Source organism: Pteronotus mesoamericanus, unplaced genomic scaffold, assembly GCF_021234165.1.
Source record: "Pteronotus mesoamericanus isolate MK-2021 breed Mesoamerican mustached bat unplaced genomic scaffold, CSHL_Meso_final contig_214, whole genome shotgun sequence".
Lineage (NCBI taxonomy): Eukaryota > Metazoa > Chordata > Mammalia > Chiroptera > Mormoopidae > Pteronotus > Pteronotus mesoamericanus.
In genome coordinates this window covers 3,980,981-4,004,226 of record NW_026555089.1, presented here as the reverse complement: position 1 = coordinate 4,004,226, position 23,246 = coordinate 3,980,981, and the positions used below count along the sequence as shown (strand labels likewise).

Here is a 23,246-nt window from a genome sequence, read left to right as displayed (position 1 = left end):
TTCCCTCCTTTGTTTCATTTTTCTGTTAAGCTTGGCTGATGAACCTTGCTAATTATCTCCTTTTCTAAAGTGACAGTAAGAGCAAATAAGGAAATTTTGATACTTTGAACTTTTCAGAGCAAAATTTTTATTATTATCTGTAGTTAGATATATTTCTAAAGATGCACACAGCTAAGTTTACTATATAGTTTCCCCCCTTTTTTTCTCTTGTTGTCATCCTACTTTTTTTGTTGTCAGCAAAGTTCAGTGCTTAGTTTTTGCCAGTTACTATTCTAAATGTCCTCCACACACTTACTCATTCAAACCTCATAATGCCCTCCGTGAAACAGGTGTTATCATCATCCCCATTTTATAGGTGAGGAAACGATGGTACATAGGTTAAATCACTGCAGAGCCAGGATCTGAGCACAGACAGTCTGGCTCTGGAGTTCCTTATTACTCTTTATGTTATATAGAAAGAAAAATGTAGGTTGAAGGTAGGAAATAGTTAGTGAAATAAATTGGAGGGAAGACAAAAAAGTCAGATGGGGCAGGGAAGAAGAAGCAAAGGGGAAAAAAGCATGGAATATTCCTTGTGTGATTAACAATGGAAAGAATAGGGAGAAAAATGGATAGTTCCTTTAAGAAGGGGAAGAAGATACATTGGGGGAACAGCGAAGAACAAAAGAGTAGGATTTCCTGATAATTTGTGACTACTTGGAATTGTAGTGTTGGATGCAATATATTTAAGATGCAGAATTTAAACACAGACAATTGTTCATTATGTTTCGGGATAGTGAAAAAAAGGGTAATATAAAGAATATCTCCTTTAGGAATTAAGTATAGAAGTTTTTCATCTCTATCCTGGTTCATATTAAATCTCACACCATTTATTTCGTAGATTAGATTTAATTTCAGTGTAAAGATGAATGGAATCCTCTCTACGGAAATCTTTGGGTAAGTCCTTAAATCCATGGCTCTACCACTTTTCTCAGTCATTATTGTCCTATTTCCAGTAGGTTCAAAGATTGATTCGTTGAGCCAAAGTCACTTTGAAACTAATATTCTGAGACCCCTACACTTATTCTGTATTGGCTTTTGATGAGTAAATAGATTCATCTAAGCCTTCTATGTCTTTCCCTTTCACTAGAGTGGGTGAACTTAAAAATTGTCATTTAGCCCTGGTTAATAGGTTGCTGAATTCCAGTAATCGCTGGGGGTGGTAATAGTCATATATCAAAATTTGTATCAGGCAGAAATTGGTATTAGAATCTTTGAGATATGGCTTAGCCTTTCTTTGCTTTGCAGGTCAGAGAATGAACCTACTTTGAACCTGTCGAATGGAATTGCTCTTGTCGTAAACTGTCAGCATTATATGAGGTGAATAGGGGCAAGCATCACTGTCCCTCTCCATGTTTTACTCTCCCATTCTGAGTATGAATGTGGCAGAAATTGAAAATGGTCTCACTTGCCATTTCTGCCAGATGTCAGATACTCTGTCAGAAAAGTGAAAGTAAAACTTTTAAGCCAATTGTATTGAAAACTATTATTATTCATGGCTCTTTGAATATATTCTGATGGACCCAAGGACATGTTCTTTCTCCTCTCTATGCCTTATTTTCTTCTGTAAATGAAATAAAACATACCCTGCTAATTCCAATCCCATTTAGACATAAAAAGAGAGGATTGAATTTTTAAAAAGTTACTTGAATTCTTGGCTAGAGAGATACTGTGAATACAGAGGAATTCTTTGTGTATTGTTTGTGCATCAGCATTTTGCATAGGTTTGGAAATTATCTCTGTCCCTACCTCTACCTTCTTCAGACTGCAAAAAAATCCATGGAGGATGTGGTATATAATGTGGAATAGACAGAACATTTTGCCTTGTCTTCGGTGCTATTCAACTACCACAGAATCCAAAGTGAACAGAAATTATAGCAAGAAAAAAATTATGTTTAAATCCAACTAATTTATTTTTTTATTCAATAGTTTCTGCCTTCATTTATATCTTCTTAAACAGCACTGGTAGTCATAGGACCTTAAGACTTGAAGGGACTGCTCATTGTTTTTAAGTCTGTTTTCTTATGCATGTCCAAAATTATACTTCAGATTAGAATATTTTTTATTCTTAAATATGTGCAGGAAACAAAACCACCACTCCATGTAGAAGATTACTAAAGATGTCCACATATTTCTCCACATATTTCTTTAGTAATCTTCTAGTATCATACATTCCTTATAGGTAGACATCTTGTTATCATAGATTATGGACACATTTCCCTGGGTGACATGATTAATTTAGAGAGGAAAAGGTCCGTTAATATTTCTTTTGTGTTTAGAAAAGAGTGTTGTAAAGTAAGCAAATATTAAATTTCATTAGATTCTTTCTAGGAGAGAAAGGTGTCCTAATGTTTTCTCATTACTCCTATGAGACCAGTTTTAGGTTATTTGTGATTAAGAACCTCCTTCATTTCCACTTCAGCCATGCTGATCTTTGAATGATCTTGGAAACATCTGCTTAGAACCATAGAGTAATTTCAGTGGATGAAATACATTTTTGAGAATATAAAACTGGCACTTGTGGCTGTAAAAGCAGGAGCCATGGTACCATTCCTGAAATGCCAGTTTGTTTACTCCGTCTATTGCTTGTGATTCCTTGAGCGGGAATCATAAACTCCAACAAAACCGATATGGCAGTTTATATAGTTATGCATATGCTAGAGACTATAAGAGGAATTTTGAATGCTTTTTAAAAGAATTTCTTAAGAGGGAAAAGCTAAATTTGTCTTACCTGTTTTTTTTACAGTAGGCCAAAATTAGGTACAACTCAGTTACTCTGCAGCAGAATCCATCCTGTTCTAGGACATTCAGTAATGCTTTTCATCCCCGGTGATGTGGCTGGCACGGACTTGTTGGGAGAGCTGACACTGACTCCGGCTGCTGCTGTGTGTCCCTGCCCAAAGATCTTTTTCAACCAGCCAAATAGAATTTCTTCAGTTTCCATATCCTTTTCACGACAGAATTGTCTTTGAAAATGAATTATTATGTCCCAATTTTAGAAAAGCCTTTAGCATATAAACTCTGTGTCTAAAAGCCAATATGATTTGTATAAAAACAAAAATCCAATGTGAAAGCTAACTTTGAGAATTTTCCCAAGAAACTTAAAACTGTAAGATGTGCCACATATGCCACACTCATTTCATATCTGATATGACTGAAGCATGGAATGAATGGTGCAGGCGGGAGAGATGCGGCTGGAAGAGTTGTTTTGAGTGGAATATGGTGGATCTTGAGTGCTACACTAAAGAGCGTGAACTTTATTTTCTGTATAGTAGGAAACCACTGAATGTTTTAGGAGTTTCTAGCAGCATTTTGCATGATGGATGGAGCAGAGAAGTCAGTAATCAGTAAGTATGTAAGTAAGTGAACTGGGCAAGAGATATTCAGTGCCTGAATTAAAAGTGTGTGGAGTATGAAAAGGAGAGACTAAGAGACTTATTGCTGGAAGGAATCAACATAATGAAGTAATCAATTTGTTGTTGGAGTAGTGAGAGATTAGGGGCAGGGAATGGCTAAGGCTGACATCAGGATTTCTGTATCCAGAACAGGCAAATCTATAGAGACAGAAATTAGATGGGAAGAGGTTATTTTGGGGGTTATAAAATTGTCCTAAAATGGATGGTGGTGATGGTTGTACCACTGCTCAAATATACTAAAACTCATTTCATTGTACACTTTAAATGAATGAATGATATGATATGATATGATATATGAATTAAATCTCAAGGCTGTTCAAAAAGATTTCCATGGATGGTCAACAGAATAATGATCCTGTCAACAAGATGCAAATAATAAATAACCGATTTGAGGACTGTTAGAAGATTAATTTAGCTTTAAACATGTTGAGTTTATGGTGCCTAGGGGACATCCTTTGAAAATGGCAAGCAGTTATATAGACATTTTGATCCTGAATTTTGAGTGATCATATTTATATATACAGATTTTAGAGCCTCAGAGTTTTCTCCATAGGTAAGTATAGTATATGCTTTGGTTAGAGCACGGCACAGGGGTGTACATGCTAAGATCCCCACTACCTGGCTTTGTGACTTAGGCAACTTACTCAACCAGCCTAAGCCTTTATTTTCTCACAGTTTAAATGAATTTGTGAACTAAAAAATAAGATAGCAAAATAAAGCAAAGAGAGACAAAATAATGGAAAATACAGAATAGAGGTTAACAGTGAAACAGTCTAATATACCTCTAGTTCATGTCCCAAAGGAGAAGAGAGAGAAAATGGGGCAGAAACATTTGAAGAGTTAATGGCTGAAGCAACTAAAACAGATTTAAAAGTTCAACAATCAAGCAAGATAAATAAAAAGATACCCATAACTGTAAAAGATCAAAACAAAGAGAAAAATCTTAAAATCAGCCAGGGAAAAACAGATTATCTTCTAAAGAGAAACATATTGACAGCTAACTTGCTCATGCTGAAAGAAGGTAGTAGAATCATAGTGTTAATGTCTAGAAATAAAATAATCATCAACCTAGAATTACATACCCAGTAAAAATATCCCTCAAAGTAAAAGGTAATGAACTTACCTATAAATTATATTAATGTTATAATCCATACAGTAAGAAAAATTAATTCAGCTGACTTTAGAACTTAGTGTTTTGACTGTACATTCTTGATGGAATATTCTCTAAGGGTGAAACGAACTGCAGAGAACTCTTAAAATTCATTCAGTGTCTTGATTTTTAGTAATAATGTTAGTATTACTATATTGAAATTATTGTATGTATACTTATTATAAAGCAAATAAATAATTATGTTAACATGGTTGGGAGCCAAAAAATTTAGCATAACATTTAAAAAGTAATCTTAAAGTAGAACTGAAAATACCACTGTGGATCACAAATTTTTCTGACTTCTAAAATTATATATTTCTTAGTTCTGTGCACTGAAAAAACCTAGAATCAGTGAGCATTCATAGTACCCAAAATGTGTTCTCTAAATACCATTAGTCACTAAAAATGAGAAATAGCTGACTCTAGGCCAAAGGTAGAAATGTACAAGACAAACTAGGTATCTTGTTTGGCCACAAAACAAGGAAGCTATCAAAGGCCCATGAAATTTTCTCACAAGGAGTTAAAAACTTCCACTTCCAGCCATGATAGAATAGCAGAGACTGGATTTAATGTCCCACTTTGAACAACTAAAAAATGGACAAATTACATTAAATAGCAGTTTTCATATAGTACACAACAAGTAGTGTAGGACATTGGATCTGGAAAGAGGCTACACAAGAAAGCGAACCCTATGCTTGCCCCACCATACTTTCTAGAGAGAATATTCTGGCTACAATGCAGGGAAAGGATACATCTGGTGACTCTCTCTTGAGTTGAGGAGGCAAAGTTTCAAGTGCAGGGAGGTCCAGGCAGGCAGGATTCATAGAAATGAGTACTTGAGAGGAGAGAAATGCATGGACACAGAGAGAGCCTCAGACAGAGGAGAATCCTTAGAGTGTGCACAGAGCTGGAAATAGTTCCTGTTCTTATTGGGCAGGGAGGAAAGAAACCTTCATTTCACAAGGCATCAAGGGTTTGCCTGAGTAGTGGGGAAAAGTTAGCCTTATCCTATAGGCTTGTATGATCTCATCTAACAAAGCATAAAAAACTCAGAAGGCTCAAATTGTTTCTATAGTGTCCCAGAAAAAAAAAATCAAGAAATTTATAAGATACAAAATATTCCACACTCAATAAGGTAAACTGCACAATGCTGGATATCCCATAAAAAATTAATGGGCATGCAAAACAATCAGGAAAATAAGATCCATAAGGAAGGGGAAAGCATCAATCAATGGAAACCTACCTAGAAATGACACAGATGATAGAATTAGTAAATACAGACATTAAACCAGGTTTAACTGTATTCCTTATGTTCAAGAGAGGAAATTGACTATATTAAGTAAAAGATCCAAATTTAACTTCTAGGGATGAAAATTACTACCATTTTGGAACAATAATACAATGTATGAGATTAATTATAGATTTGTGTATGGTAGAAGAAGAGATTAGTGAACTTGTAGACATAGCAATAGAAACTAACTAAAATGAGGTAGAAAAAAAGACTTTAAAAAAATGAACAGAACATCAGTGAACTGTGGGATAACTTCAAGTGACCTAGTTCAGGAATGTGTAACTGGAGTCCTGAAGAGAGAGAGGGCAGGTAAAATATTTGAGTAAATAATGTCCCCAAATTTTCCAAATTTGATAAAAACTGTAAACCAGCAGATCCAAGAAGATTAATGAACCCTAAGCATAAGAAATATGATGAAAATTACACCAAGATATGTCATAATCAAATTGCTTAAAGTCAGTAATAAATAAAATATCTTAAAAGCAGCTGGAAGTAAAAAAGATTCATTTATATATAGTGGAACAAAGATAAGAATTCTAACAGATTTCTCATTGGAAACAGTGTAAGCTAGAAGAAACTGGAACTACATCTTTAAAGTAATGAAAGAAAAAAAAATAAGAACTGCTAACCTGGAATTCTATATGCAGAGATAATACTTTGAAAAATGAAGGTGAAATAAAGAATTTTTCAGATATACAAAAGACTTCATTACCAGATGACCTGTATTGTAAGAAATGTTAAAGGAAATCCTTCATGCAGAAGGAAAATAATACCAGTTGGAATTCTGGATCTACTCAGATTAAGAGGAGCACTAGAAATAGTAACTATCTGGGTATATACGAAAGATTTTGCCAATTTTTAAAATCTTCCTAAAAGATAATTCTTTAAAACAAAAATTACAACAGCATCTGAGGCTTATAACATGTGGAAATAAAATGTGTGACAATTGCATAAGGGTGAGGAGGGGAGAAAGAGAAGTATATTGTTGAAAGATTTTCATAATGTATGTGTGTCAGTTGTTATAACATCACTTGAAGTAGCCTATGATAAGTTTTAAGTTGTATATTATAAAGCCTAAAAATCCCTAAATTAATATAACAAATAGCTATAACTAATAAGCAAAAAAGGGGATAAATAGAGTTATGAAATATATCCAATCCAAAATAGAATACAAAGAAATAGAATACAAAGACTAGAAAAAAGAAAATAGAATCCTAGGAACAAATGAAAAAAGATAACAGTATGGTATATTTAAACCCAACCATAGCAATATTCTTATTAAATGTAAATGGTTAACCCAATTAAAAGACAATCACATATTTTGACTCTTCAGATACTTTACTCTTATTTTGAGTTTGAGCACCTTAAAGTCTCCTGGCTCTAACCAGTGAATGTGTTGGCCATAGCTCATGTTCTTGGATTTGTGATTGACACTTTATGGGCACTGCCAACCTTTGTTCTGTTGTGGCTTTTCATAACACCCCAGTGTCCACTGGGTAAGAATTTTAATCTTCACACTCAGTGCCTTGTGTTTATCCTATTAAAAAAATGAAAACAAAGAAAAATAAAGGAAAAAATATAGTGTCCTTACTTTGGTCCAGGGGACAAAAATGTTAAGCAGTGGCTCATAACTGGGTGATTTTGCCTTCAGATGACATTTGGCAATGTCTGGAGTCACTTTTGATTGTCATGAATGGAGGGAGGGGTAGAAGCCAGGTATGCTGCTAACATCCTACAATGCACAGGACAGCCCTCCCTCACCACACACAACAAAGACTTATTTAACTTAAAGTATCAGTAGTGCTAAGATTGAGAAACCTTGGCTTAGAGGAAGGATGAGAGTGGAAATGGAAAACCAAGAGCAAGGAAACCGTTTCAGAGGCCTGTCCATCTTTGTCTTGGTTATAGGGTTAGAGAAGGTGAGAAGGAGTTTTCCTTTTCAATCGAAATATACTCAGATACTTACTGGAAAGTATTCCTTTGTATATACTTCTATGCTAGCATATATCACACTGTATTCCAGTTACGTTTACATGTGTCTCCCATGCTATATATAGGACAACTTGAAGATAGGCATTAAATCTGGATATTCATCTTTGTATCCCCAGAACTTAGAACAGTGTTTAATTGGGGGTGCCACTCAAATCTATGATCAAATGAGCAGGATGAATAAATAACTAATTGTACTAATATTGTACCTGTAACTCACACACATTAAACCCAGAATAAATTTCTGAAGGTTCTAGTGGATCTGTCTCTGGTACCTGACACTGTACCTTCAGTGTGTAAAAGGCTTAATACATACTTGCCTAGCACACTAGTTTGTTTCTGGGAATGTGAACAAGGGTACTGTTATGTTTGTTCTATGCAAATGAATACATATTCATAAAAAACCCCTAAAGTTTGGAAGTTTTCTTTAGCACCTATACATATTTCTATATGGACCTTCAGGTCTGCCTCTGATATTGCCAAGCCAGGAACAGTCAGTTACTACTATCTTCAATGATATCTCTTATTTAATTGACTGGAAGAAATACCATTTGTGTTTGGTGCCCAATTTGGATCTCAGTTTGGATAGAGGTATCTCTCCCTCTCTCTGCCCAGGGATAAGGGAAACTGGAGGCTATCAAGAAATAAACAGCAGGTATAAGTTTGAGAGTCCACTTAGAGTGTAGCAAATGGTGTCTAGAGGGAATGCCCCATCAAATCCTAGCTCTTTTTCCATTACATGTTGATTTGGTTCTCCTCTCACTTCCTCTTTGCCTCCCCTATTTCTGGTCCTTTTGAAGTAGCCAGTGGCCTTCATCTTCTAGGGACTTTTCAGAAGGTTTCTGTTGTACCTTAATCTGTCAACTCTGGGGTTTTAGAAAGGTTAATAAGAGAGCAATTACATTTTTGAATTATGGAAGAGAAATGTTTCCTAACGAGATGAGAAAATCTGCCTAAAATTACTTAGGAAAAATTAAAATACTACATAAATACAAGCAAGGCAGGAGTATAAATCTCATAGTTATAAACCTAGAACCTGGCTATAATATTCATGTAGAGCCTAACCAATATTTGTTCAGGGTGAATTATGTTGAAAAGTTGGATGCTTAAAACTGGACTAACAAATCAGACAAATAGGAATATGCAGCCATGAGCTGATGTCTAGGAAGTTTACAGTGTTGAGCTTGACTGTTGTTAGCTAGAGTCCTGTGAAACTTGGAAGGTAGTCTGGTCAGTTGGCTCCTGAGGAAGATGGCCACCAGGGGAGAGGTACTGTAGAACTGTGATTACCACTAGAAGCCTGAAACCTCCTGAGCTGGGGCAGTATTTCAGGAGGAATGATAGAACCTTCACCTAGGAGGTAAGCCTTAGAGTAAGGCTCTTTTCTCTTAAGTAAGTAGGTATTTTGGAGGGTGGACTGAAGGGATGGTGTCCTTGGACAGGGACTCTGGAGGTAAGTGGTTTTGTGAAGAAAGAATGTTTGGTCTTAACAGGAAGTCATGTCATCAGGATTTTTAAACCTCTAGGGCTCTTCATATCTTCTTTTCACTCTCACTTTTATTTTCATGCTTTGTTGGTTTCCTTTATTTTTGTCAATTTGTGATGTTTGAATGTTCTCAGTTAACTCTGGAAATGAATAATGTAGAAAATGCCCCCTTATCTCACTCATTCCTTACTCTAAAGGACAGACTAGGAACCCAAGGTACTTCTCTACATGGATCTAGGTGGAATTTAGGACTCTTGTAAAGGATCAAGGTACTAGGAAGTGACCATAGGGGATCAGATTACTTGGGAATACAAATATCATGTAATATTATGCTTAAAAGCACAGATTTTAGGGTCATTCTAAAACCATTTCACCTCTTAGGTTCTCCTGTCGGGCAATGTATTTAACCTGTCTGTGCCTCTTGTCTGTAAAGGTGCGCAATAGTTCCCATGCCATAGTGTTGTGAAGTCTAAATGCAAAGAATTGAATGTTATATGGCATGTACTCAGCATTCCATACAAGATAGCTGTTATTATGACTCAGATTTGACTCTGACCTCTGCCTCTTACAATAGTTACCTTAGAAAGTTGCATAAGGAATGCATGAATTGTAAATGCTTCCCAGTGAATGCCAAGGAGAGCTCTTTGGTTTGTATTTCGCACACCTGGCTGTTACTTTGGTGTTCTTCCTGTGAATCACTATTATTTGGCTTCCATCATGTGGACGGAGAAACAAATTGAGGAGGAGAAGGGAATATTCACATTTAGATCTATCTCAGATCCTCCTTTGTTTGAGGTACAGGTTCTTTATTCAGTTAGCATTTTGAGAGCTCTACTTACCTTAATATACTAGGTAATATCTTGTCCTCTAGATATGGTGCTTCCAGATGTGAGTTATCAGGTGGAATCCAGTGAGGGGGGATCAGTCTCAAAATATGGACCCTCAGCGACAAACTCTGCTGCTTATTCTCTTTGTGGATTTCCACAGCAAATTTCCAGTCCAGCAAGTGGAACTCTGGGGTAGGTGTAAGAAAATGGGGCTACCAGCCTGGGTGTGCTTAAATGCTAAGGGAATAAAGAAAAAGAGAGTTTATATGATGCACATGTCTGAGTTAGATATATTTCTGTAGAATAATGAATTTCTATTTAGAGAAGCCTTGCTTCAGTAAAGTTAAATTATATACTCTGTGGAAAAGATCTGTATCCTGAAGCATCACTTAAATGATGACATTTCCAGGTTTGGTTGACGAGAAATCAGCAGACACTTCCTATAATGCTCCCTACAGAATATGTTAGCTTAGAGGAGTGGTTTTCACCCTTAGCTGCACAGTATATTAACTGGGGAGCTTCTAAAAAATGCCCAAATCTCACCCCCCACACATTTCCTTGGACTGAAGTGGGTCATGGTTTATTCTTGTAGTAGTATTTATTAATTATTGTATTATTTTCCATATGAGTAACTGTAAACCTACTTTTGCATGACCCTGTATTTAACCACAAGATTGTTAGACTGGGTGATAACAAAGGCCCTTCCAAGTCTAAAGACCCTCTTAAGACTTAAAATATGTGATCTTTGGGGTTTTTGTTGTTGTTGAAATCTGCTAACAGGAATAGAATACCATATTCAGTCTTCCTTATGATAACATAAAGTCTGATACCATGTTCTGAATCCTATTGAACTTACCTTATGAACTCAGATTCCTCAGAAACCAGTGTGATCTATCATTCTTGTAATACTGTGATAGTTTAAACACCTCTGTTTAGCTGGACTCTAAAGGCCTGCGGCATCTCAAGTAGCATTCAGCATGGGATTAAATAGAAATACATTACTGCATTAATAAAAAATAGTATCTTTTGCTCTGGCCAGTATGGCTCAGCTGGTTGGAGCATTGTCCTGTAACCAAAATGCTGTGGGTTTGATTCCCGGTCAGAGCACATAGCTAGGTTGCAGGTTTGATCTCTGGTCCCAAAGCATTCAATCCCTGGTTCAGGCACATACAGGAGGCAAGCAATTGATGCTTCTCTTTTGCATTAATATTTGTCTCTCCCCTTCCTCTCTCTCTAAAAGCAATGAAAAAATGTCCTCGAGTGAGGATAAAAAATTTTTTGTAATAGTATCTTTATTTTTTATATATCTTTTATTGATTATGCTATTACAGTTGTCCCATTTTTTCTCCCCTTTATTCCCTGCCACCCGGCACCACCCCTTCCCCCAGCATTTCCTCCCCACCCCCCATCCCCTACTTAGTTCATGTCCATGGGTCGTACATATAAGTTCTTTGGCTTCTCCATTTCCTGTACTATTATTAACCTCCCCCTGCCTATTTTGTATCTGTGATTTATGCTGCTTATTCCCTGTACCTTTTCCCCTATTCTTCCCTTTCCCCCTCCCCTCTGATCTCCATTTCTATGATTCTGTTCCTGTTCTAGTTGTTTGCTCAGTTTGTTTTTGTTTTAGGTTCAGTTGTTGATAATTGTGAATTTGTTGTCATTTTACTGTTCATAGTTTTTGATCTTCTTTTTCTTAGATGAGTCTCTTTAACATTTTATATAATAAGGGCTTGGTGATGATGAACCCCTTTAACTTGACCTTAACTGGGAAGCACTTTATCTGCCCTTCCATTCTAAATGAGAGCTTTGCTGGACAGAGTAATCTTGGATGGAGGTCCTTATCTTTCATGACTTTGAATACTTCTTTCCAGCCCCTTCTTGCCTGTAAGGTTTCTTTTGAGAAATCAGCTGACAGTCTTACGGGAACTCCTTTGGAGGTAACTGTCTCCTTTTCTCTTGCTGCTTTCAAGATTCCCTCCTTATCTTTAATTTTGGGTAATGTAATTATGGTATGTCTTGGTGTGTGCTTCCTTGGGTCCAACTTTTTTGGGACTCTCAGAGCTTCCTGGATCACCTGGATGTCTATTTCCTTTGCCAGATTGGGGAAGGTTTTTTTTTCATTATTTTTTCAAGTAAGTTTTCAAATATCTTGCTCTTCTTCTTCTCCTTCTGGCATCCCTGTGATTCGGATGTTGGAATCTGTAAAGTTGTCCCAGAAGTTCCTAAGCCTCTCCTCATTTTTTTCACTTTTCGTTTCTTCATTCTGTTCTGGTTGAATGTTTCTCTCTCCCTTCTGCTCCAAATTGTTGATTTGAATCCCAGTGTCCTTCCCTTTACTGTTGGTTCCCTGTATATTTTTCTGTATTTCACTTTGTGTTGCCTTCACTTTTTCCTCCATTTTGTGACCATACTCAACCAATTCAGTAGGCATCCAGGTTACCAGTGTTTTGAACTGTGTATCTGATAGGTTGGCTATCTGTTCATTGCTTAGTTCTATTTTTGGAGCTTTGATCTGTTATTTCATTTGGGCCATATTTCTTTGTCTTGGTGCACCTGTTACGTTGGGAGGAGCAGAGCCTTAGGTATTTGCCAGGACGGGGCAACCCAGGTTGCTGGGTTGTGACATTGTGTGGGGGGGAGGGGTCCAGGAGAGAACAATGCTGCTTGCTCCTCTCTCCACCGGCTTTCAGTCACTTCCCCCACTACCCTCAAGGGAATTGGGACCTTCTGGTGCTGTCTCCTGGGGGGTGGTTTTGTGTACATTCTAGGACCCTGTGGGTATCTCCAGTGAACTCTCCTGTGAGGCTGAGAGTTTCTCCTGCCACCGCAAGCCCCACAGGGCTTTACCTCTAGAGGTTATGAGGCTTTCTTTTCTTGCACTGGAACCATGGCTTGCATGGTCTGCCTCGCTCCCCAGCTGTTCCTCCAGTTTATCCACATGCAAATGTGGGACTGTCTGGTCCACCAGCCACTGCTTTGCCTGTCCAGTCCATTGCCTTGCCATGTGTCCTCTCCACCGGGGCTACCTGTCTCCGACCCTCCTGCCTGTCTGGATGAATGTTTCTTCTTTTGCTTCTTGGTTGTCAGACTTCCATACAGTTCGACTTTCTGGCAGTTCTGGTTACTTTTTTTTTAATTTGTTGTTGTCCTTCCTTTGGTTGTACAAGGAGGCATAGTGTCTCTACCTGCCCATCCATCTTGGCCGGAAGTCGCAATCTATGTAATAGCATCATTTAAAATTTCCTTATACATCTGATAGTTTAGGACCAAGCTTTGAAGAAGATGTACTCTGAGGGCAGGTAGATATAGATATAGGGATATAGATACAGTAATTTTATCTTCTTTTCCCCCTCTTTCTCATATCCTTGAAAGCTTTCTCTCGAGCTCCTTTTAGGAAACAGATTGTGCAGAACTGCAGTCTGCTTCCATGTGTCTTAAAAAAAACCACTCAATTGGCCTTCTGCCCATCTTGTCATGGTAACTTTGCTATGATTAACTCATTATTTTGCCATACCGTTAAAGGCATCTGGTAGTATCTGCAATTTTAGGAGTGAACTTGTAGCTCTTTAATTAAATGCCTGCTTTTTAAAGGGTTCTAACTGATTTCTTGAAGCTATTCTTAGGACCAAACTGTAGAAAATAGTAATCCAGATGATACCATCAAAGCAATAGTAATATTTTCCCCTTGAATATTGCAATGTACATTTCAAATCACTTCATATATATTATCCCAGGTTATCTGTACAAAATAGCCATGAGAGTAGGTGATATAAAGCCATTTTCTGTATCGAAGTGAGAAAAGTAAAGTGACTTTGTCACCACTGGTTGGTAGTAGAATGGACCCTGGAATCTATGTTCTCCTGACTCCAGTTCCAGACCCCCGTTGAGCAGATCTCATATTACCCTTCCTTCCAGTGAAGCATCCTGGTGCCTCATGGCAGAAAATGTTCTCCAGCCTTGCATTTTCAATGCAACCTTGAGAAAAGCCAGCCATCCGTAGGTTGCTTCACCATTGTACCTTTGAACAGACTACCCAGGGGAGAGTAGAAAAACACAGAAAAAAGAAAGATTAATCAAGAAGCATTTCTCCATGTGCCCTGTGGAGTGAATTTGTCATCCCGTGTTGCATCAGGATTATCAGTGCTAGCTATTGTGGATGGCGTATTTCACCTCTCACTCTCCCACGTTAGCTTTTCTGAATGATGCTGAATGGTGGTGCCTATGGTTACTTTATGAGAGATAGTTTCCCATTTAAAAGAAACTTAAAACAGTAGTTTTGAGTCATGTTTGTGAGTTTTACCTCTGTCTGAACCACAGCACATCTGAAAGGATTGACACACTGGCAACAACGGTGGCTCGCCACGACGGGATGCTCAGATAGGGGCGCAGTAGGGCAAACACGGCAGGAGGCATGCTCTCTCCTTTGGGAGCCGCCAGTATCCTTGTGTATAGTATGTGGTACATATTTATGTTTCTGATTTGAATTAAAGAGGACCCTGCATTTGTTTCTTCAAAATTAATGTTATCTTCGCTTCAATTTTTCTGAGCTTTCTTTCATTTGTAAGGAGGAATTGGGTGAGTTTGCAAGTTGCTGGGTTTGTTTTTCTGTCTTAAAAAAAGTAATTATTCATGGATAAGCAGAAGTAAACTAGCTGGGGAACACCAGCCTTGAAGTGGTCACGCTCACTCAGGGTTACCAACATTCTCGCTTCCTTTAGGAGTCCACACTTGGCTCACAGCTCACCTCAGGGCCACCCTCAGGGAGAGCCGCGGCGTGGTGCAAGAGTCCCTCCAGCTTACCGTGGACCAGGCCCTGGAGCAGCTTCACCAAGCTGCCAAGGTAATAAGAAATTGGCAATTTTCTTTCTCTTACTCTCTACGAAAAAGGCTGCTAGAATATATGGCAGACAGGGCCCGAGACCCTGTCCTTCCTAATGCCTCTTCCTTTCCTCTCTTCTCCCCTGAACTGATCTTGTACACTGCCTCTAGCCTAGGAACTCAAGCTTTAACTGAGATGGGTCACTGTAATCAGCTTGCTTAAGTTTTATCTCCCAGTAGGTGAGTTTGATTACATAGGGATAAAATAGTAGAGAGAAATGACTCATAATCCACCTCTTCGTTACCTATAGGTCTCCCTTTCCTACACATGCTTTTGGAGCTGCTGCTTCACTGAATCTTACATCTTCCTCCGTTTCATAAGCATTACAACACCTTTCTATTCCTACCTGACTTCCTGAATTTCTTCATCCTGTGTACTATTGGTAACACATTTCTTACTTCACATTGTCCTCTTTTCAGGGGGAAAAAACGCACACTAAGAGACCAAAACTTAAAGCTTTTAAAATCATAAGTGTATCTGTTTTATAGTCCAGTGTCTTATTGATTGTCTTTTCTGAATGTGTCTATGTCAATGAGTCATCCCTATGAAAGGAGAAAACATTTTTTACTTATTTCAATCCCTTAGTGCCCTTCACATGTCATGATCTCAGTAACTATCATTGATGGAGGGGGAAAAATTGTTGAAATCTTGCTCTGACTGAAATCTTTGGTCCCTTTGGATTCTCTGAGCCAGCAGCTTGGGATTTTTATAAACTGTGGCCTCCCCCTTACTTGTCTTGTTGCCCAGGCTCATCAGAAGCTGCAGACCTCACTCTCAGTGGCTGTGAATTCCATCATGAGTATCGTGACGGGCAGCACAAGCCGCAGCTTCCGAAAGACCTGCCTTCAGGCCCTTCAAGTTAGTGGGACGCTTTAAAGTGCCACAGTTTTAATGACATTCTACCTTCCTTGGTAACATGTACAGTGCTTTTAGGGTCATTATTGAATTAGATCATATTGTGATCCTATATAGTACCAGGCCTGTGGTGTTTTAAGAAATATTTGTTGAATAGATAGTGGTGTGTATATTATTTTATAAATGAGAAAAAAAATTTACTTCCTTTAGGTCACACAGCTAGTTTTGAGCAGAGTTAGGATTAGATCAGTGATTCCTAATTCCTTGTTGAAGAATGCTCTATTACCTCTCAGTGACAGAATACATTGGAAATAACTGGGCAGCCATAAGGCAGCATGGAATGATATATAACAAGCTTGGGAATCAGAGGTCTAAGTTCAAACCTTGGCTTATTTACTTACTAGCTATATGGATTTAGGCCTGTACTTAATTCCTCTGAGATTCATCTATAAGTTGGAAAACATAATAGTACCTCAGAGAGTTATCATGAGGGTGAGGGCTTAATGTACAAGTGCGTTGCACATGGTAGGTTCTCATAAATGTTAGTTTATTTTCTTTCTTTTAGGAATGTGCGCTGACCATTTGGTATTATCAGTGAGATAACACATTGCTTCCATACCTGTGGCTTCGTTTTTTAAACTTTCTTTAGAAAAGATAATGTACATATAAAATTATAAATTATAAACTTTATCACTTTAACATTTTTGCATATTATTGCATACATTATATAGTTGTAACCAAAGTAGTCTATATTCGTATATAATTTGACATTTCCCTGTTTCAGCAGTCTCAGGTTTTGTATTGGTTACCTGATATTCCATTATGTCGGTTTAACCTAATTTAATAAAACATTCCCGTAATGATGGACATTTAAGTTGTTTACATTCTTTTTGCCAGTATAAATAGTGCTTCAGTTAATATCTCTTACTTTCTGATGCCCTGACTGGCATGGCTCAGTTGGCTGAGTGTCATCCACAAAGCAAAAGGTCATCTCTTTGATTCGAAGCGCTTGCCTGGGTTGGTCTGGTCCCCGGCTGGTGGGGCACGAGACACAACCGGTCAATGTTGCTCTCACATATGAATATATCTTTCCCTTTCTTTCTCTCTCCTTCCCCCTATCCCTAAAAATAAATAAAATAAAATCTATTAAAAAAATTAAAAAATAAAAATTGTTTTAAAATATCTTTAACTTTCTGAATTCCTTCATCCTGTGTACTTTTGGTAACATATTTTTTACTTCATATGGCTCCCTTTTCAAGGAAAAAACAACCACACTAAGAGACCAAAGCTTAAAGCTTTTTTAAAAATAGCGTCTTATTGCTTATAACTTCAGATGTCTTGCTTCTTTTGAATTATTTCCTAAAATAAATTTCTGTAAGTGGAGCTGCTGGGTCAAGGAATGTAACACCTTTATAATCTAGTGCATTTTATCATAGCTTCAGCTTTCCGGGTCACGTGACTAGTATGGGGTAGTGAGGAGAGCATATATCAGCAGTGCTGTGGTCATCCTGCAGGACTAACCAGCTGTGAGACCTTGGGTTGCTCACTTCTTTTTGAATTTCTGTTTTCTCATCTGTAAAACAAGTATGTTGTATTAGGTGATTATTCTGGTCCCCTTTAACTCTGGTATCTTACAATTTTATACTAAAAAGTAGAGACTGTTACCCATCCCTTAGGTATGCAAACTGTATTGTTTTGTTCTTTTTCTCCCTAAAAGACTTAACCGAGGAAAATTTCTCATATCAGCCTCCATTGTTCAGTGGAATGTCTGCTCTCTTGGAACTTGTTGTAGAGGAGAGCAGTTTACATAACCCCCGTGCAAACAGATGGATCTCTGGGATATTTATCTCCTATAGAGATGGGAGAACAAAGACCTTGTTTGATAGCTCTCGCTTAGGTAACAGGAATTGGAAGAAATATAGGAGCTCCTACTACCAGATTAATGCCAAGTATCTCAGGCCTCCCTTCTACTTCTCCTGTGTCCATAGGTACAAACAAAAACTCCTGACATGACATGAGCGGTGTCACTGGTTTGCCTTCGTATTTGTCTTGTCTTCGTTACGTATGGAATTCCTGTGGGTACTTTCCCTTTGGTTGCCAGCCCTGGAACTCAGCACATTCTGTCTCCGGCCCTTTGCAGGCAGCTGACACACAGGAACTTGGGACCAAACTGCACAAATCATTTTATGAGATCACCCAACACCGAGTTCTTCACCACTGCTTATGTGAGGGGAGACAGGTAATTGTAGAGTAAAATACTTTGTTAAGTAAATTGTAAAAGTACTTTGGTGGAAATGTTCCATATTGATGTATGGGAGTCCTGAAGACAGGGTGGGCAGGTGCAGGTGCTTTAGATTGCACGATCTAAGGTTAGCTTTTCAGCAAGGAAGTCTGTGGTTTAGAAAAACTTTATAGAATATAGTATTACATAGAGATTAAGAACATTGTTAGATGCTGCTTGATTTCTTTTTCTGTCACTAGCCAGTTGTGTGGTGTTACTATGGAAGCTCGTTAACTTTTCTAAGCCTCAGTTTCTTTATTAGTATCCTGATGCATATCTAAAGTGATTGTGAGATTTGAATAAAATTGTATGTATGTAGATTGCTAAGCACACAACTACTCTTATAATGCTGATGATATGATAGAATTTTCATGTTTAGTTTTGCCTAATCAATCCCATACTTTTATCTATTCACCTTGGATGCTGGAGATAAAGAGTTGCATTGGGGTCTCTACCCTCAAGAAGGTCTAATAGCTTCATCTCATTCTGTGATAGCATCCTCTAATGAGTGGAGAAAAATTGTAGCTGGGAAATTCTGTATCTCAATTCCAGGTATACCTGGTAGTAGTGTTCCCACTGAGGCCCATTTTTCTGACTCTCTACACTCCGATCAGTAGGGCTGAATTTTCTGGAACTAAAGTATAAGATGAGTAAATAAAAAAGATTAAGGGTGAAATTATTATACAGTGGCTTCTGGCCAAGGTGTAGTAACAGGGACCGAATTTACCTTCCTGCCTCAAATAACAAAAATCTGGACACGACATCTGAAACAGTGTTTCTCAGGATATTGGGTATCAGATGTCGTGTGAGCTAGTCATTCCTGAGAGATGGAAAACAAATGCAGTGAGCCCTGTGATCGCCGTAGCATACTGCCTAGAGAAAGTACAGAGGCCACGGAACAGGGAGAGGGAATCCAGGCCACGTCTAGTGGTCTTCCTGAGTTGAAAAGATGAAGCTGCAAGTCCAAGGATGCCAAAGCTGCTGGAGTTTTCAGGGCAGAGTACCAGGGAAGAGAGAGCTGCACAGAGAGAGAATTCTGGAGATCTGCAGGAGCTCTTCCCTCTAGTATTCAGCTGAGTACTGATCAGCTCATTCATGTGAAGAAACTCCAGGTAAAGAACCACACAGAAGGATTCGAGGGAAAAATATGAAGACCTTACACAGGGCTTACACAGAGAGGAAAGGTGAAACTATGGAGACAGTAGAAAGATCAGTGGTTGCCAGGGGTTAGAGGAAGAGGAGTAGGTGTTCTGTAGGATACTATAATGGTGGGTACATGTTATTATACATCTGTCTAAACTCATAAAATGTATAACACCAAGAGTGAACCCTAATGTAAATGAACTTTGAATGATAATGTGTCAGTGTAGGTTTATCTCTGGTGGGGGATGTTGATAATGGCTATGCCTGTGTGGGGGTAGCAGGTATATGGGAGATCTCTGTACCTTCTGCTCAATTTGCTGTGAACTTAAAACTGGTCTAAAAAATAAAACAAGGCAGAAAAAGATGAAAAAGAAGAGAACAAAGGACAAATGAGACATAAAAATCAATTAGCAAGGTGATATATTTAAATCCAGCCATATTAATTATCATATTAAGTGTAAATGGTCTAAGCAACCCAATTAAAGACAGAAATTGTTAGACTGAATAAAGAAGCAAGAGATAACTCTATGCCACCTATTAGAATTCCACTTTAAATATAAAGACAGAAATAGATTAAAAGTAAAAGGATGGAAAAGGGTATACCATGCTTATACTAAAGAGAGAAAGAGAAAAACGCTGGAGAGGCTATAATAATGTCAAACAAAGTAGATTTCAGAGCAAAGAATGTTTCCAGGGATAAAGAGAGTCATTTTATAATGATAAATTCACATACACTGAATAAAATATAATGAAGACAGTAGCCTTAAACATTCATGAAACTTTTTAAAGAGCTTTAAAATACATGAAGCAAAACTAATAGAACTGTAATAGAACTGTAGACAAATCCACAATTGTGTTTGGAGATTTCAACATATTCCTCAATAATTGTTATAAAAATAGACAGAAAATCAATATGTCTATAGATGTTTTGAATTAACACTATGAATTAACTTAACCTGATATTCATAAAACACAACCATAGCAGAGTATACATCTTTTTTAAAAAGATTTTTAAAATTTATTTTTATAGAGAGAGGAAAGGAGTGAGAAAGAGAGGGAGAGAAACATCAATGTGTGGTTGCCTCTCACGCACCCCCTACTGAAGACCTGGCCTCCAACCCAGGCCTGTGCCCTGACTGGGAATCAGACCAGTGACTCTTTGGTCCTCAGGCTGGCACTTAATCCACTGAGCCCCACCAGCCAGGGCCATCTTTTTTTTTTTTTTAAGTACACAAGGGACACTTAGCAAAACGGACCATATTCTGAGACAGTAAATATATTTCAATAAATTTTGAAGAATCCAAGTCATAAAATGTCTTTTTGAACACAATGAAATTAAAATCAGTAACAAAAAGACACTTAGAAAATTCCAAATATTTGGAAGCTAAATGATACACTTATAAACAATCCATGGGTCAAACATAAAATCAAAAGGGAAATTAGAAAATATTTTAATTTATTAAAATAAAAACACAAATTAAAATTTGTGAGATGGAGCTAATACAGCACTTAGAGTGGAAAATATCTATGTTATAAAAGAAAAAGGTCTCAAATCAATGACCTCAGCTTCCAACTTAAACTAGAACAAGAAGAGCAAATTAAACACTAGTTGAAAGAAGAAATAAAATAAAGATCTGAGTGAAAGTCAATAAAAATAGAAAACAGAAAAATAATAGAGAAAAATCAATGAAATTTAAATGTTGTTCATTGAGAAGATTGATAAACATTGAGCCAGACTAATCAGGATTAAAACAGAGAAGGCACAAATTGTCACTGCCAGAAATTAGAGAGGTGGCATCAGATACTAAAAGTATTGTCAGGGAATGTTATGAACAGCATTACTGCTGTAAATTTGATAGATTAAATGGACAAATTCCTTGAAAGACATATTATCAAAGTTCACTCAAGGAGGAATAGCTCTATATATCCAGTATCATTATATCTATTAAAGAAATTTAATTTTGGTTCAAAACATTACTGCATATAAATATTCAGAATATTTACAAACTAAAAACTCAGTAAGGAAACAAACAACTCAATTTTTAAATGGCCAAGAGATTTGAACACAGATTTCACAAAAGAAGAGGCAAAAACAGCAAATAAACATGCAAGAAACATGCTCAACATTATTAGTCATTAGGGAAATGCAAATCAAAACCAAAAGAAGATACTAATTCACACCTATGTGGAGTAAAAAGACTGACCATACCACATGTTGGCAGAAATGTGGAGGAACTGGAACTCCTGTACTCTAATTGTAGAAATGAAAAATGGTGCAACCACTTGGGGAACTGTTTGGCAAGTTTCTTAAAAAATTAAATATACACTCATCATACAACCCAGCCATTCTCCTAGGTATTTACCCAAGAGAAATGAAAGAGTATGTCTATACAAAAACTTTTACACCAATGTTCATGGCATCGCTGCCATATATGTAATAGCCAAAAACTGGAAACAACCCAGTGTCAATAGGTAAATGAGTAGATAAGTGTGGTATATCCATTCAATGGACCACTATTCCGCAATAAAAGAAATGGACTATTGACACACAAAATAGCATGGATCAATCTCTATATAGCCATACTGAATTTTTTAAAAACCTGGAATTATAAGAATACATACTGTGATTGCATTTATGTAAAATTTTATCAAATGCCAACTAAGCAATTGTTACAGATCAGTGGTTGCTGGAAGATGGGAGGTACTGGAGGTGGAGGAAGCTATTTTTAAGGGCAAAGGAAACTTCTGAGGGAGATGGATATGTTCATTACCTTGATTGTGGTGATGGTTTTACAAGTATGTACATATGTCAAAACGTCAAGTTGTACATTTTATATATATATATATGCAGTTTATTGTATATGTGCAAGTTATATCTCAAACTTGTTATAAAAAATTATAGGCACTGTTTCTAAGAGAATAACAGGACCTTTAGCACTTCTGCTCTTCTCTCCCTCTCCTACTTCTTTTTGCCTCATTGGATGGGGAAGTTGTGGTGCCCAGGCTTACAAGGGTCACAGCATCTCATCTGCTTTCCCATCCTCTGCTTTGTAACTGGAAAGGCAGAGGACAGCAGTGAAACCCCTGTAAATGCTTCCTTTAATTTACTATACCTTTTCCCACGGCTATATGAATACTCTTACTAGTTTTTGTCCAACTTGGAAAGCTGCTGCCCACAACTTGAGCAAATAAAAGCAAATACCCATCGTATGAGTTTCCTGTGAATACTATAACAAACTACCATAAACTTGTTGGCTTAAAAACAACAAAAATTTATTATCTCAGTTCTGGAGTCCAGAAGTCCAAAATCAAGGTGTTAGCAGGGTCCTGCACTTTCCCCTCCAAAGGCTTTCAGGGAGAACGCTTCTTTACTCCTAGTTTCTGTTGGCTCCAGATGTTCCTACTTTCTGCCTCCATCTTCACATGCCCTTTCCCCTTTGTCTCTTAAATTCACCTCTGCATTTCTCTGAAATAAGGACACCAGTCATTGGATTTAGGGCCCACTCTGAATCCACGATGGTCTTATCTTGAGGTTCTTAATTACATCTGCAAAGACCCCTTTTCTAAATAAGATCATATTCACAGATTCTGGGGGTTACGACTTGGAGATATCTTTTGGTGAGTCACTGTTCAACTCATCCATATCTTCACATTTCTAAGGATAGGTTCAGGCTAAGGTGCATGCTGTTACCACAGGACCTGGGATATAAGGAAGGGCAGGATCCAGAAGTGTTTCACGCTGTGATGTCTTTCTGCCTGGGTGTCTGATTATCCATGTGAGATCTCAAAAGGAACTGATCTGACCTCTTCGGCCTCATTCTGTTATAGTGATGACTCATAGCCTCAGGGCCATTCATAGCCCAATTAACTTGATGGTTGGCTAATAA

The 23,246-nt window shown here is 37.6% G+C and overlaps 1 protein-coding gene across 1 annotated transcript in view; it reads left to right on the top strand.

Moving 5' to 3' along the window:
• Nucleotides 1–23,246, top strand: part of TOP6BL (TOP6B like initiator of meiotic double strand breaks) — a 50,619-nt gene that overhangs the window by 22,625 nt on the left and 4,748 nt on the right. Inside the window, 9 exon segments of the mRNA XM_054570690.1 lie at nt 881–936; nt 1,288–1,359; nt 2,786–2,981; nt 8,326–8,476; nt 10,243–10,286; nt 10,288–10,390; nt 14,920–15,041; nt 15,828–15,938; nt 18,076–18,166. Of these exon segments, the coding sequence (XP_054426665.1) occupies nt 881–936; nt 1,288–1,359; nt 2,786–2,981; nt 8,326–8,476; nt 10,243–10,286; nt 10,288–10,390; nt 14,920–15,041; nt 15,828–15,938; nt 18,076–18,166 (946 nt within the window).